Source organism: Salmo salar, chromosome ssa16 (assembly GCF_905237065.1).
Source record: "Salmo salar chromosome ssa16, Ssal_v3.1, whole genome shotgun sequence".
Classification (NCBI taxonomy): Eukaryota; Metazoa; Chordata; class Actinopteri; order Salmoniformes; family Salmonidae; genus Salmo; species Salmo salar.
In genome coordinates, this window is record NC_059457.1 from 78,836,111 (window position 1) to 78,851,630 (window position 15,520).

At 45.6% G+C, this 15,520-nt stretch overlaps 3 protein-coding genes across 4 annotated transcripts; 1 reads left to right on the forward strand and 2 right to left on the reverse strand.

Annotated features, from left to right (window-relative positions):
• The first annotated feature begins 849 nt into the window (after positions 1–849).
• nud15 (Probable 7,8-dihydro-8-oxoguanine triphosphatase NUDT15) lies at positions 850–2,008 on the forward strand. The gene is given in 3 exon segments (NM_001140970.2): positions 850–1,119; positions 1,209–1,405; positions 1,573–2,008. Coding segments are annotated over 3 exon segments (456 nt in total). The 5' UTR covers positions 850–964; the 3' UTR covers positions 1,677–2,008.
• On the reverse strand, positions 1,909–5,003 carry LOC106575668 (carboxypeptidase O). 2 transcript variants are annotated; one of them, XM_014152297.2, is made up of 9 exons: positions 4,787–5,003; positions 4,525–4,591; positions 4,339–4,440; positions 4,034–4,138; positions 3,573–3,689; positions 3,199–3,292; positions 2,767–2,969; positions 2,563–2,647; positions 1,909–2,382 (listed from the first exon to the last, which is right to left on the reverse strand). In XM_014152297.2, exons 1-9 carry the CDS (start codon positions 4,864–4,866, stop codon positions 2,117–2,119), a joined length of 1,119 nt encoding a protein of 372 aa, XP_014007772.1. In that variant the 5' UTR covers positions 4,867–5,003; the 3' UTR covers positions 1,909–2,116. The 2 variants fall into 2 exon arrangements, with proteins under 2 accessions (XP_014007772.1, XP_045553970.1); XM_045698014.1 differs by having other exon boundaries at positions 4,525–4,612; positions 4,787–4,971.
• Positions 5,004–6,406: 1,403 nt separating this feature from the next.
• On the reverse strand, positions 6,407–9,634 carry LOC106591612 (carboxypeptidase O). The gene is made up of 9 exons (XM_045698015.1): positions 9,403–9,634; positions 9,141–9,207; positions 8,895–8,996; positions 8,371–8,475; positions 8,145–8,261; positions 7,713–7,806; positions 7,282–7,484; positions 7,089–7,173; positions 6,407–6,948 (listed from the first exon to the last, which is right to left on the reverse strand). The coding sequence occupies exons 1-9, from the start codon at positions 9,480–9,482 to the stop codon at positions 6,683–6,685; spliced, it is 1,119 nt and encodes a 372-aa protein (XP_045553971.1). The 5' UTR covers positions 9,483–9,634; the 3' UTR covers positions 6,407–6,682.
• Positions 9,635–15,520: the final 5,886 nt, after the last annotated feature.

Consider the following 15,520-nt stretch of genomic DNA (forward strand, 5'->3'; position numbering starts at 1 on the left):
ACATACTTTTCTTTAGGAATGTAGTGAAGTAAAAGTAAAAGTTGTCATAAATAGTAAAGTACAGATACCCCCAAAAACGACTTAAGTAGTACTTTAAAGTAATTTTACTTAAGTACTTTACACCACTGATTTTAGCTAACCTTAAACATTTTCAGAACCTTAACCTAATTCTTATAACACGTTACGTTAATTATCCTAACTTGCTGCGTAAGTTCTCCTAACCTACTACGAAAAACCCATTCTGGTCAATTCTGACAAACTGTTTCCCTTCTAGTCAAAACGAGTGAACAGCCAGCAAATATCATCTGCCACACACAAAATACATAACAGTATTAGAATACTGTGTGTAGCCTAATTAGGCGATGTGTTTATGTTGCCATCAATTCAGAAAAAAATTGAATGTGAGACGTTTTCATTGTTCAGCAGTTTCTGTTAGCCGGCGGCCGCCTAAAATGGGGTAGCTTGCTCTGACAAATGTGACTGCTGCAAAGCAGCCAACAATCTGTGGTTACATTTTTGTTCCAGTTCACTGTTGTAGGCTACTACTAAAACTATAATAAACTATCTCTGGCTACACTATGGACTATCTGTTGTGGTGGTCGCCCTACACTTCCAAAATAACATTGTGATGTAATATCACATCAGGGCAATAAAGGGACGGTTATAGATAGGGAACCATAGCATACACGTTTGTTTATAAATATTTCCATCTGCTTTGTTTAATGTATCTACATTTCTAAGATAACCCAGATAACTTTGCCTGATACGCAACAACAACAAAAATGTACCGGAAGTGATATTCACGTGACAACCTAGCTCGTTCCGTTCGTTGTTGAGCAGGAGCTGTGCGTGCGTGGTGAAGTTGCCAGAAACGATAGAAGTGCATATGCCATAGCATGTGTTTATAGTAGCGCTATTTGCTTATGGTTTTACTAACTGAATTACCGTGGTCTGATTTGACGAGATGACAGAAAACTGCAGACCCCTCAAGCGCCCTGGTGTCGGAGTAGGGGTTCTTGTCACAGATTCAGCTCACTCCAACTGCGTCCTCGTAGGGAAGCGAAAAAGTGCAATGGGCAAAGGAACGTATCAGCTACCTGGCGGTCATCTAGAATTTGGGTCAGTAGCTAAGTATTTCTTAATGTAAACAAGTGTGTGATATTCATTTGATATTAAAGTTGACCAATAGTTATCTTTTTCATTTGAAGAGAGACCTGGGAAGAATGCGCACACAGGGAGGTGATGGAAGAGGCAGGAGTGCGCCTGAAAGAAGTCAGGTTCGCATCCGTGGTGAACTCCATCAAGCTCGAGGAGCAGTACCACTACATCACCATCATCATGCAAGGAGAAGTGGACAGGAGCTACCCAGCAGAGCCAGTCAACCTCGAACCAGAGAAAAATGAAGGTGAGAAACCTGGCTATCCCAGTCTCCTAGGTTCCCAGGAATTCCAATGGTATTACTGTATTTGGCCTGCACTATTTACTACACTGGCAAGTTAATGATGTAATGATGTGTTAATGATGTATCTGAGTTTATGTAGATATTTTTGCCTCTCTGTCTGTCTGTCCCAGGTTGGACATGGACACGGTGGGACCAGTTTCCTCAGGAGGACCAACTCTTCCTGCCTCTGGCCTGCCTGAGACAACAGGGCTTCCAGCCGTTCAACACCACTTAACACTGCTGCTACCCAGAAACAGAGAAGAGACGGGCGAAGCACAGGGATAGAAGACGCATACATTAGAACTGCTTTGTAGGACCTAATCAAGTCAGGCAGTTGGGTAAACATGGTAACGGTTGAACTAATGTTGATCAGCACCTTTGGTTGGGTAAACATGGCAACGGTTGCTGGACTTATGAGGGGACAACCCATGGATCTAACAGAAGAAGGAAGTTATGACAACAGATCATTACAGTTTGAGTGTATTTATATCACTGAAATGTTAATTCAAAACACACTGTACTACAAATAACCTGTATGTGTTTTGTCAATATTAAAAGTAACATTAGAAGTAGATGATAATTTAACAGTTTTACAGTAGAGTTTTAAAGACACAAGTAACATACCACACTTGACAAAATAAGTGGGTCTCATCTGACTCCTGCAGTTCTCCCAGTTTACAGCAGGGTGGCGCTAGAGACCCAGGCTGCCAGCAGTGTGGTCGACAGTGTTGCCGTGACGGTGGCAGCATAGCTGTAGAAGACCTTGTCGTGTGCGTAGGTGATGATGTGGTGTGCTCCGGCGTAGGCCTCCTCACAAGTGGGCTGGATCTGGTCCTCTGGGAGCTCGAAGCCGTGTTCGCCCTTGTCCCTCAGCTCAAAGGTGAAAGACAACGGGATGCCGATCAGCCTGGCAAAGTCCTGAGACGAGCCCGAGAAGGGATCTGGAGACAGAGAGAGACAGAGAGAGAGAGAGAGTTTTATAGGCCAGTAGTTGTATAGTCTCTTCCCATTGGATTGCCATGTGTCTTGAGTATAGATGTCGGTCTTGATAAAATGGGATTAACCAGGCATTGCTCACTCCAGTGTTTGGTGACTCGTTGTGTTCCCTCAGCCTTACTTACACAGGATATCAGGTGAGGTGCCTACAGTGTACTCCATCCCATGGACAGCCTTTATAGCCGTGGCTGCTCCCAGACCCACTTCCATCTGGCAACACAGAGACATACTGCAGGTTAACATGGTCAGAAAACACGCGCACCCCTGTTGATCCCCATTTTAAAACACTTGTCTATTACAACACAACTTATTTTGGGGGGCGGGCATACCAGCTCATCATGGTTGGGTGCTGAAATGTTGGGGTGTCCGTAGGGCACCAGGAGCTGCTGGCCATAGGAGTGGATGGTGAGGAAAGCCAGGATGTCTTCGCTCATCTTCCCCAACATGTCTGTGACGGCCCAGGCCTCAGACTCAGAGAGAGCCTTGGTGCCGCAGTAGAACAGATTGCAGCAGTCTGTCGAGACACCAACCACTGCACAGACAGGAGAGGAAAACACAGTTAGGATGTGTGTGTGTCAGGGTTGGGGTCAATTCCATCTCAGTTCCAGACAATTCAGGAAGTAAACCAAATTCCAAATGTTCCTTATTGAAAAGCATTGAGAATTGGAATTTCAGTGTAATATCTGAATTCAATGGAATTGAAATGGAATTGACCCCAACCCTGGTGTGTGAGTGTGGTTTAGAGTAAGAACCGTACTCACTGCCCCAGTTAGCGTAGAAGTTACGATTGAGGTCTGTTCCATAGCAGGTACAGCCTCCTGTTCCTGGAGATCTGGACTTCCTCCACAGTCGAGTCTACAGAGATGAGAACCACTAGTCACTAACTGGGATGATAATACTGTCAACAATAATATTTCTGTAACAATATGACACCCAAGCCAATAGATGGCGCTCTTGTTACTTGTAAAGTCTACTCATATATTGTACCAGCATGTCTAGGTCTATTGTGGACTATGTACTGTACTGATAACACCTGGCAGAGGTGTGACGCAATTAAATACACAATTTGTCATATTTCCAGTAGTTTCCCAGAATGTGTCAAAGCTGGTCTGAAGTAGCATTAATCAGTACTTACGCTTTCATTATGCCAAGAGTAGATGTAGCCATCAACGTTTAAGACTGGTGTGATGTAGAAATCCAGATTTTTCATCATCTCATTCACCTTGGTGTCTGTTTTGTACGTTCTCAGGATCTGTTGGTAGAAATCAAGGAGGAGATTCTCACCAGTACTGCTTCATGCTCTTTCATTTATATGATAGTACACACACAATGTGTTGTACAGCTAACCTTGTGGGGACACACAATTCAGTCCCATTCAAAATCCTATTTTGCTTAACTCCTAACCCAAAAACCTAACCTTAAACCTAACCCTAGCTCCTAACCCAAAAAGTAACCCTAGCACCTAAACCTAATTCTAACCTTAACCCTAAACCCCCTATAAATAGCATTTGTCCCCAGTTGGTTACATTTTAGTTTGTTTACTATTCTTGTTCGTTTATTTCTGGTCCCCACAATAATAGTTAAACAGGTCCACACCTCTTTAACAAAGTACTGGCAGAAAGCAGGAGTGATCCATTCTCTGGCGTGGATCCCACAGTCCATCCAGATAGCCTTCTTCCTCCCAGTAGAACTCAGACCAATCTGCAACACAACAACCAACAGGAGATCTCCATTGAGCTGCAGACATTGGCCTCTTGGGTCTAGTCAAAGCAGAAGAACACTAGTGATGAAAGCTATTTAGTGGTTTCCATGTAAGACTGACCTAGCCAGGGCCAGGCACGCTGAAGACAGTGAATGCAGAGAGAGAGAGAGAGAGAGAGAGAGAGAGAGAGGTGAAGAACCTTCAGTAAGGTGATGTCCCTCCTCTCATAGGTTTGACCGTAGACCATGGAGGACACAACATCTGGGTTCTCCCTCTTCATCTGCTCCATCCATGCTGTAATCTATAGGGAGAGGTACCAGTGTCTCTATGCAGTGAGGACTCACTCATTCTTTGTGTGTGTGTGTGTGTGTGTATTCTCTCTCACCTCTGACATATTGTGGTACCTGGTGTAGTAATTCCTCTCAGTCGTCTCCGCTCTACTCCAGACAGCACTGTACATTGACACACACATACTGTATACTGTATGCACATCGAACGAATACATCTTGGTTTGGTGGTTATAAATTGGTTGTAAATCAGCTACCGATGTATGAATTTTTTATACAATTCCTGTTAGTCTGACTTGTTAAGTCATCCTTCATAGGAGACTAACTGTAGTAGAGTTACAGTATCCCTCCCAGACTCACCTGTCCTGGGCTCCATGTCCACTCTGGACAGCCAGAGATAACAGAACCAATCCAACAGACCCCAGACCCAGCATCATCATCAACAATGTCCCTCTCTCCTTTACTAACAGGTCTCACAACTCACTGTGTCTTCCAGCTGTCAAATCAGTCACCTGGGCAGCAGGGAGAGGACTTTATACACGTCCCCATCTAGATGAAGACACGTGCAGCCCCACATCTAGATAAAGACATGATGTAAGAAACTGTTATCTCTGTTATCTCTGTTATGTCATTACAAGAAAGAGAAAAGAAAGAATGGCGCTGATCTAGTGGTAATAAAATAAATATGTAAAGCCACACCTTTATTTACCTTGATCAGAAGAACTCACTAGTCTGATGACTGTGATTATCTCAGACGCACTAAAAGCCAATTTATGCTTGATCCGAAAGAATGTTAGAAAGTTCCGTATAGAGGGTCTGATGCAAATTGCGGAGCATCTGGAGGCATGTTGATAAGGACTCCATGAAAGTGCTAGCCACTGCCCTCATTCAATGCCATTTTGACTACGCTAGTACTTCCTGGTTTGGGGGCTTATCTAAGCTTATGAAGGGGAAGCTCCAGATAGACCAGAATAAGCTGATCAGGGTAGTATTGAAGGTGAGTCCACGTACTCCCATAGGCAGGAGCTGCTTTCAGAAACTGGCTGCCTGTTGAGGCTAGGGTGTCTCAGATTAGACTGGGTTTGGTTTACAGGAGTATTTATGGTTCTGCGCCCAGATATCTGATTACTTTCCCCATGTTAGGGATGCACATAATCACAGCACCAGATCAGGTGTTGCTAATGTGTGGTTAACTGTGTTCGATGTTGCCTAGCAATCTTGTCTCAAGAGGACCACAATGGAAATAAGTCCCAGACTTTATTGTGTTATCCTCCATGATTTTACTCAAGTGCATGTATGGCTTTTTAAGTTTTATGGGTGCTTGTTTTTTAAAATGGTCGAATTAATAAACTAAACTAAACAGAAGCCAAATTGAGCTCTGTACCACATCACTGCGCCTCCCAAATTTTGTAACGATGCGGAGGGGTCCATATAGCTCCGTATAGGTTCGTATAGCTCTGCATTAACATGATTGGTTGACAGTAGGTGGGGGCGGGAGGTCCTGTATGAACACAAGCTCACTTCCTTGACAACTGTCCTCACAACAGCTCTGCGAAGTGCAACAAGTATGAATGCCCTGACTTCTGCAGAGGCTGTATCACCATAAATACTGCACGGCCAATGCAGACAACAGATTGACCATGCAGCACCTTTAATGCTCCTCAGCTACGCATGGACAGGGGAGAGGGGGTCAATGTAACCTTCTGCTACCCAGGAACAGTGTGTTTTTGTTCTACTTTACTTTTTTATACAAACAAATGATAGTACTACTGATATTGATTACCGCATTGTTGGGAACGAGCAAACAAGAAAGGTATTTCACTGTACTTGGGCACGTGACGATAAAAACTAGAAACCTGACAGAGGTGAAAGCAACTGGACACAATGGTGATCCGGAGCGGAGAGGTTGATCTAATGTTGAGCTGGACCTTTACTGAACTCGTGGGGCTCAGTAACAGAAGCAGGACGTTACGACAACAATACATAGCAGTTGAGTATATTTATATCACTGAAATGTTCATTCAAAATATACTACTGTACAAACGTGTTTGTGTTTGGTCACTTTTAACGACTGTTTAACATATTTTACAGAAGAATTGTAGAGAAACAAATAACAAAGCACAGTTAATAAAATAAGTGATTGAACAAATTAATATAGTCTATCTGACAGTTTATCACTTTTGTCCAAAGTCTCATTTCTGAATATACTGATAAACTGCCACCATCTCCTGGCCTGACTCCTGCAGTTCTCCCAGTTTACAGCAGGGTGGCGCTAGAGACCCAGGCTGCCAGCAGTGTGGTCGACAGTGTTGCCGTGACGGTGGCAGCATAGCTGTAGAAGACCTTGTCGTGTGCGTAGGTGATGATGTGGTGTGCTCCGGCGTAGGCCTCCTCACAAGTGGGCTGGATCTGGTCCTCTGGGAGCTCGAAGCCGTGTTCGCCCTTGTCCCTCAGCTCAAAGGTGAAAGACAACGGGATGCCGATCAGCCTGGCAAAGTCACGAGACGAGCCCGAGTTGGCATCTGGAGACAGAGTATAGGCCAGTGGTTGCAATAATAGAGAAACACAAAAAAGGATTTGTTGAATTGTTAACAGTGCACAGGATATTCATGTAACTACAGCCACTTAGAAGTCACAATATCCTCTCAGCCTCACTACTTACACAGGATATCAGGTGAGGTGCCTACAGTGTAGTCCATCCCATGGACAGCCTTTATAGCCTTGGCTGCTCCCAGACCCACTTCCATCTGGCAACACAGAGACATACGTTATTAGGGGCAAAGAAATTGCACCCCTGTGCGTCTCCAAAAGCAGAATTGAAAAACCTGGTCTACTTGTGTGTGGAATAGGCGTACCAGCTCATCGTAGTTAGGTGCTGAGATGTTGGGGTGTCCGTAGGGCACCAGGATTAGCTGGCTATAGGAGTGGATGGTGAGGAAAGCCAGGATGTCTTCCCTCATCTTCCCCAACATGTCTGTGACGGCCCGGGCCTCAGACTCAGAGAGAGCCTTGGTGCCGCAGTAGGTCTGAGAGCAACAGTCTGTCGAGACACCAACCACTGCAAAGACAGGAGAGGAAAACACAGTTAGGATGTGTGTGTGTCAGGGTTGGGGTCAATTCCATCTCAGTTCCAGTCAATTCAGGAAGTAAACCAAATTCCAATTCCAAATGTTGAAAAGCATTGAGAATTGGAATTTCAGTGTAATATCTAAATTCAATGGAATTGAAATGGAATTGACCCCAACCCTGGTGTGTGAGTGTGGTTTAGAGTAAGAACCGTACTCACTGCCCCAGTTAGCGTAGAAGTTACGATTGAGGTCTGTTCCATAGCAGGTACAGCCTCCTGTTCCTGGAGATCTGGACTTCCTCCACAGTCGAGTCTACAGAGATGAGAACCACTAGTCACTAACTGGGATGATAATACTGTCAACAATAATATTTCTGTTACAATATGTCATCCAAGCCAATAGATGGCGTTACTTGTAAATCTAGCTTAGCATATTGTCATGTCTAGGTATTTGAACCTCTTTCCTAGGCTCAATTGCAACAGAGAGAGAGCTGGCTGGTGGGTGAGATTATGTCTTGGATGTTGTAGACATACACTGTATGCACACTACCTGTGAGGTAGATATGTTTGAATTAAAGCCTTGTCTAAGATTTCCAGTAGTTTCCCAGAATGTGTCAAAGCTGGTCTGAAGTAGCATTAATCAGTACTTACGCTTTCATTATGCCAAGAGTAGATGTAGCCATCAACGTTTAAGACTGGTGTGATGTAGAAATCCAGATTTTTCATCATCTCATTCACCTTGGTGTCGGTTTTGTACGTTCTCAGGATCTGTTGGTAGAAATCAAGGAGGGTACCATGATTGGTACTCACACCCCTAGACACAGTACTGACAGAAACAAGGATATGTTCACTGTAATGGACATACAAACACACACACCTCTCTGACAAAGTACTGGCAGAAAGCAGGAGCGATCCATTCTCTGGCGTGGATCCCACAGTCCATCCAGATAGCCTTCTTCCTCCCAGTAGAACTCAGACCAATCTGCAACACAACAACCAATAGGAGATAAGTACATCTGAAATCTGCAATACAACAACCAACAGGAGATAAGTACATCTGAAATCTGCAACACAACAACCAACAGGAGATAAGTACATCTAAAATCTGCAACACAACAACCAATAGGAGATAAGTACATCTAAGCTCTATATCCTTCAGTAACTGAGTGGTGGCCATTGTCTCCTCGGTTTTTCTCCCAGGAGACATCTATTGTGCTTCTGATTCTGCACAGTATATTAGGACTAGAGGAACTCCTCTGTAGTCTATAGAGAGGGTCAGGTATGTGCCACCACCCTGGCTTTCCAGGAACTCTGAAGACAGTGAATGGAGAGAGAGGGAAGGAGGGAGAGAGAGAGCGAGAGAGAGAGCACGAGAGAGCGCGAGAGAGAGAGGTGAAGAACCTTCAGTAAGGTGATGTCCCTCCTCTCATAGGTTTGACCGTAGACCATGGAGGACACAACATCTGGGTTCTCCCTCTTCATCTGCTCCATCCATGCTGTAATCTATAGGGAGAGGTACCAGTGTCTCTATGCAGTGAGGACTCACTCATTCTTTGTGTGTGTGTGTGTGTGTGTGTGTGTGTGTGTGTGTGTGTGTGTGTGTGTGTGTGTGTGTGTGTGTGTGTGTGTGTGTGTATTCTCTCTCACCTCTGACATATTGTGGTACCTGGTGTAGTAATTCCTCTCAGTCGTCTCCTCTCTACTCCAGACAGCACTGTACATTGACACACACATACTGTATACTGTATGCACATCGAACGAATACATCTTGGTTTGGAGGTTATAAATTGATTGTAAATCAGCTACCGATGTATGAATTTTTTATACAATTCCTGTTAGTCTGACTTGTTAAGTCATCCTTCATAGGAGACTAACTGTAGTAGAGTTACAGTATCCCTCCCAGACTCACCTGTCCTGGGCTCCATGTCCACTCTGGACAGCCAGAGATAACAGAACCAATCCAACAGACCCCAGACCCAGCATCATCATCAACAATGTCCCTCTCTCCTTTACTAACAGGTCTCACAACTCACTGTGTCTTCCAGCTGTCAAATCAGTCACCTGGGCAGCAGGGAGAGGACTTTATACACGTCCCCATCTAGATGAAGACACGTGCAGCCCCACATCTAGATAAAGACTCACCTTTACCTTGGTCAGAAGAATCCACTAGTCATAGGCTCCGTTAATATTTAATCAGGAGTCTAATAAAATGGAGGAGGGTGGACATATCACAAGAGGGGGAGAGGGGGAGAGGGTGGGGGAGAGAGAGAAAGAGAGGGAGAGAGAGAGCGAGAGAGAGAGAGAGAGAGAGGTAGGGAGAGAGAGATGAGAGAGAGAGGGGGAGGGAGGGAGGGAGTGTGTAAGAAAGAGAGAGAGAGAGAGAGAGGGAGGGAGAGAGAGAGGGGGAGAAGGAAGGAAAGAAAGAGGGAGGGAGGGAGAGAAAGAGAGGGGGAAAGGGGAGAGAGAGAGGGGGGAGGGAGGAAGGGAGTGAGTGAGGGAGGGGGAGGGAGGGAGAGAGGGAGGGAGAGATAGGGGAGAAGGAGAGAGAGAAAGAAAGAGGGAGAGAGGGAGAGAGAAAGAGGGGGAGGGAGAGAAAAAGAGAGAGGGGGGGAAATAGGGAGGGAGGGAGGGAGAGAGGGGGAGGGAGGGAGGGAAAGAGAGAGGAGGGAGGGAGGGAGGGAGGGGAGAGGAGAAGGAGGGAGAGAGAGAAAGGGGGAGAAGGAGGCAGAGAAAGAGAGAGGGAGGGAGGGAGGGAGGGAGGGAGGGAGGGAGGGAGGGAGGGAGGGAGGGAGGGAGGGAGGGAGGGAGGGAGGGAAGGGGGAGGGAAGGGGGAGGGATGGAGGGAGAGAGGGAGAGAGAGAAATAGAGAGAGGGGGGAGGGAGGGAGTGTGTGTGAGAGAGAGAGAGAGAGAGAGAGAGGGAGGGAGAGAGAGGGGATAAGGAGGGAGAGAAAGAGAGAGAGAGGGAGGGATGGATGGAGGGAGGGAGGGAGAGAGAGAGAGAGAGAGAGAGAGAGAGAGAGAGGGCTATTTGGCCCTAAGCTGAGAGTACACCGTGGCAGAATGCCTGACCACTGTGACTAACCCAAACATAAGGAAAACTTTGACTATGTACAGACTCAGTGAGCATAGCCTTGCTATTGAGAAAGGCCACCGTTGGCAGACCTGGCTCTCAAGAGAAGACAGGCTATGTGCACACTGCCCACAAAATGAGGTGGAAACTGAGCTGCACTTCCTAACCTCCTGCCAAACGTATGACCATATTAGAGACACATATTTCCCTCAGATTACACAGACCCACAAAGAATTTGAAAACAAATCCAATTTTGTTAAACTCTAATGTCTATTGGATGAAATACAACCGTGTGCCATCACAGCAGCAAGATGTGTGACCTGTTGCCACAAGAAAAGGGCAACTAGTGATTAACAAACACCCTTCTAAATACAACCCATATTTATGTTTATTTATTTTCCTTTTTGTACTTTAACTATTTGCACATCGTTACAACACTGTATATAGACATAATATGACATTATAAATGTCTCTATTCCGTTGGAACTTCTGTGAGTGTATTGTTTAGTGTTCATGTTTTATTGTTTATTTCACTTTTGTTCATTGTCTATTTCACTTGCTTTGCCAATGTTAACATTTGTTTCCCATGCCAATGAAGCCCTTTGAATGGAATTGAGAGAGAGAGAGAGAGAGGGAGAGATCAAAGGTAATAGCACATAACTGAGAGAGTGGAAAGCCTGGTTTATTACCTCATCATAATACGCAAATCGCTGATGACATCAGAGATACAGGGCCTGTAACCCCGACAACAACACAACGAGCTCCCATGTCCTCAGCCTTGGAAAGAGAGTCACGGGGGAACGGTTAATTACTGAATGAATCAGTTTGAATGGTTTTATACCAGAAATCCCCAGCCCACTCTGTCACATAACGAGTTATTGCCAGTAGCCAATGTTTTGTCCTCACCTGTTCCATTACACCATGGTCAAAACAGTTTGTTGTGTTTGTAACGGCTTAACGAGTTCTGGTCCGTTTTCAACTGAATGTTCACAGGAAATCAAGTCCTGGTTTGAGGCAGTGGACAAAACTTCATCCATCACAGGCTAGTGGTATGAAAAAGTCTGGATTTGATTGATAAATTGGATACATCTAATATTTGGAATTTGTTTCAGGGTTTATGAGAACCATGTTTAGAATGTTCCATTGAATCCTCTGACCTCTTTTAACCCATTTTGATTGGGTCGTTTTTCTTGTGGGCTTGATGAGCCATTATTAATAAGTAGTTATTGATTTCTATAGTGCATGATCGACTTGTGAAATGTAAGTGGTTGATATTGCCCTCATTACATTGTTCCAGTTTATTGATGGGGAAATAAGGCCTTTAACCTCCCATTCAACTCATGCCCTCCCGCCCGACATGTCCCATCCCTGACCAGCAGAGGGCAATACGCTCTAGCCACAGAGACCACTGCATACATGAACAAAGAAACACGCTTTGAGTGAAGTTGCCCTCAGGTATTAGGGTGGGCAACAACATGCAAGTGACCTTACTTAAATCAATGTCTAAAGGCAAATTCATCTTTCCCAAAAACCCAGGAAAGAAGAATCCAGATAATGAGTCCCAAATGTAGAGTTTGTCAGAGAGGTAAAAACATGACGTTAGTGAGACCAGAAACACCACGTTCATCCCCTGCCAAATGGACAGTGACATGTGAGTCTGTTGGTCACTCCTTGAGCTAGGAGCTCACATGACCATCTCTCTCTCTCTCTCTCTCTCTCTCTCTCTCTCTGTGTGTGTGTGTGTGTGTGTGTGTGTGTGTGTGTGTGTGTGTGTGTGTGTGTGTGTGTGTGTGTGTGTGTGTGTGTGTGTGTGTGTGTGTGTGTGAGAAAGTGCAGTAGAGACAAGCTGGTGATCACAGCCCAGACTGCGAGATGCACAGATGTCATATAGACAGTTCCATTTTAAACCCGTTGTTGACATCAGTGTTGGTGTGGTAGCCGTGGTAACGCTGGTGGTTAATACTGTACAGTAGACAAATGTGGAGGTCGGTCTGGGGTCATCATAAACTGGCAAATGAAAGAGGAAGAGAATCTGAAATATAAGGGTATACATTACGGTCTGCCCTTCACCTCTCCTCTAGTTCTGGACAGTGATGAAAGAGACTAGCTACGTAGATTACAGTACACAAGCCCTCCTCCTCTCCTGGGCTTCGCTCACGTTGTTCATACCAAAGGTGAGGTGAAAGCTTATGACAGAGGCAACACAACCTCCAACTTATTCTCATTTTCCGTCATAATTCAATATGATGTCACATAGTGCTTGTACAGAAGGTGCCTGTATAAAATAATCCAGGACCTTGAAGGTATTACTTTAATAGTGATTTAAGTTAGGATTGAGGAGCAGAACACGGAAATCCTAAACTATCAGTAGTGGAGAAACATTTACAACTGTCCACTCTTATCATTGGAGATGTTCTGTAGTCGGAGGAGAGTAATGTTCTAAGAGCTGGAACTGTTCTGTTCTCCAAGACGATTACATTACGACCTTAGTGTTTTCATAACAGCTTTCCAGGTATACAGCCAAATAAACCTAAAAGAACACAAAGTACATACTACATATGGTCTTTCTCCAGCCTGGCCAATATCACAGACGTGGTGTTCTGACATTTTTGACACCCGCCAAAACATGTTCCCCTGGGGGTCTTACGGGACTTTTGGTTCCCGACCGAACCTTTGCGATCCACACGAGAGCCATTGAAGCGCTTGTGAAAGAAAATGTAACTTATTTTTTTGTCTGTTTGGGAAAGCATTGGAATGAGCCCTACTAAAGCTGTAATGGTAAATACATTACCCACATGATGTAAGTGAGTGATTGAGATGCTGACAGGGTGGTACTGAAGAGGAGTGTACCAGGTGTAGTGTACTGGAGAGGAGTGTACCAGGTGTAGTGTACCAGGTGTAGTGTACTGAAGAGGAGTGTACCAGGTGTAGTGTACTGGAAAGGAGTGTACCAGGTGTAGTGTACTGAAGAGGAGTGTACCAGGTATAGTGTACTAGAGAGGAGTGTACCAGGTGTAGTGGACTAGAGAGGAGTGTACCAGGTGTAGTGTACTAGAGAGGAGTGTACCAGGTGTAGTGTACTGGAGAGTAGTGTACCAGGTGTAGTGTACTGAAGAGGAGAGTACCAGGTGTAGTGTACCAGGTGTAGTGTACTGGAGAGGAGTGTACCAGGTGTAGTGTACTGGAGAGGAGTGTACCAGGTGTAGTGTACTGAAGAGGAGTGCACCAGGTGTAGTGTACTAGAGAGGAGTGTACCAGGTGTAGTGGACTAGAGAGGAATGTACCAGGTGTAGTGTACTAGAGAGGAGTGTACCAGGTGTAGTGTACTGGAGAGTAGTGTACCAGGTGTAGTGTACTGAAGAGGAGTGTACCAGGTGTAGTGTACCAGGTGTAGTGTACTGAAGAGGAGTGTACCAGGTGTAGTGTACTGGAGAGGAGTGTACCAGGTGTAGTGTACTGGAGAGGAGTGTACCAGGTGTAGTGTACTGAAGAGGAGTGTACCAGGTGTAGTGTACTGAAGAGGAGTGCACCAGGTGTAGTGTACTGGAGAGTAGTGTACCAGGTGTAGTGTACTGAAGAGGAGTGTACCAGGTGTAGTGTACTAGAGAGGAGTGTACCAGGTGTAGTGGACTAGAGAGGAGTGTACCAGGTGTAGTGTACTGGAGAGTAGTGTACCAGGTGTAGTGTACTGAAGAGGAGTGCACCAGGTGTAGTGTACTGAAGAGGAGTGCACCAGGTGTAGTGTACTAGAGAGGAGTGTACCAGATGTAGTGTACTGAAGGGGAGCGTACCAGGTGTAGTGTACTGGAGAGGAGTGTACCAGGTGTAGTGTACTGAAGAGGAGTGTACCTGGTGTAGTGTGCTGGAGAGGAGTGTACCAGGTGTACTGTACTGAAGAGGAGTGTACCAGGTGTAGGGTACTGAAGGGGAGTGTACCAGGTGTAGTGTACTAGAGAGGAGTGTACCAGGTGTAGTGTACTGGAGAGGAGTGTACCAGGTGCAGTGTACCAGGTGTAGTGTGCTGGAGAGGAGTGTACCAGGTGTAGTGTACTGAAGAGGAGTGCACCAGGTGTAGTGTACTAGAGAGTAGTGTACCAGGTGTAGTGTACCAGGTGTAGTGTACTAGAGAAGAGTACACCAGGTGTAGTGTACAGAAGAGGAGTACACCAGGTGTAGTGTACCAGGTGTAGTGTACTAGAGAGGAGTGTACCAGGTGTAGTGTACTGAAGAGGAGTGCACCAGGTATAGTGTACTAGAGAGGAGTGTACCAGGTGTAGTGTACTAGCGAGGAGTGTACCAGGTGTAGTGTACTGGAGAGGAGTGCACCAGGTGTAGTGTACTGAAGAGGAGTGTACCAGGTGTAGTGTGCTGAAGAGGAGTGTACCAGGTGTAGTGTACTGGAGAGTAGTGTACCAGGTGTAGTGTACCAGGTGTAGTGTACTGGAGAGGAGTGCACCAGGTGTAGTGTACTGAAGAGGAGTGTACCAGGTGTAGTGTACTAGAGAGGAGTGTACCAGGTGTAGTGTACTGGAGAGTAGTGTACCAGGTGTAGTGTACCAGGTGTAGTGTACTGAAGAGGAGTGCACCAGGTGTAGTGTACTGGAGAGGAGTGTACCAGGTGTAGTGTACTGAAGGGGAGCGTACCAGGTGTAGTGTACTGGAGAGGAGTGTACCAGGTGTAGTGTACTAAAGAGGAGTGTACCAGGTGTAGTGTACTACAGAGGAGTGTACCAGGTGTAGTGTACCAGGTGTAGTGTGCTGGAGAGGAGTGTACCAGGTGTAGTGTACTGAAGAGGAGTGCACCAGGTGTAGTGTACTAGAGAGTAGTGTACCAGGTGTAGTGTACTAGAGAGGAGTGTACCAGGTGTAGTGTACTGAAGAGGAGTGCACCAGGTGTAGTGTACTAGAGAGGAGTGTACCAGGTGTAGTGTACTAGAGAGGAGTGTACCAGGTGT

Coding starts and splice junctions, on each gene's coding strand:
- LOC106575668 (XM_045698014.1), bottom strand. CDS start 4,866: ATGATGATGCTGGGTCTGGGGTCTGTTGGATTGGTTCTGTTATCTCTG. Junction 4,139..4,338: donor GGGACATCACCTTACTGAAG/GTTCTTCACCTC, acceptor GTTGTGTTGCAG/ATTGGTCTGAGTTCTACTGG. Junction 3,690..4,033: donor GCCAGTACTTTGTTAAAGAG/GTGTGGACCTGT, acceptor TTCTACCAACAG/ATCCTGAGAACGTACAAAAC.
- LOC106591612 (XM_045698015.1), bottom strand. CDS start 9,482: ATGATGATGCTGGGTCTGGGGTCTGTTGGATTGGTTCTGTTATCTCTG. Junction 9,208..9,402: donor GGACATGGAGCCCAGGACAG/GTGAGTCTGGGA, acceptor GTCAATGTACAG/TGCTGTCTGGAGTAGAGAGG. Junction 7,485..7,712: donor CTTCTACGCTAACTGGGGCA/GTGAGTACGGTT, acceptor CTGTCTTTGCAG/TGGTTGGTGTCTCGACAGAC.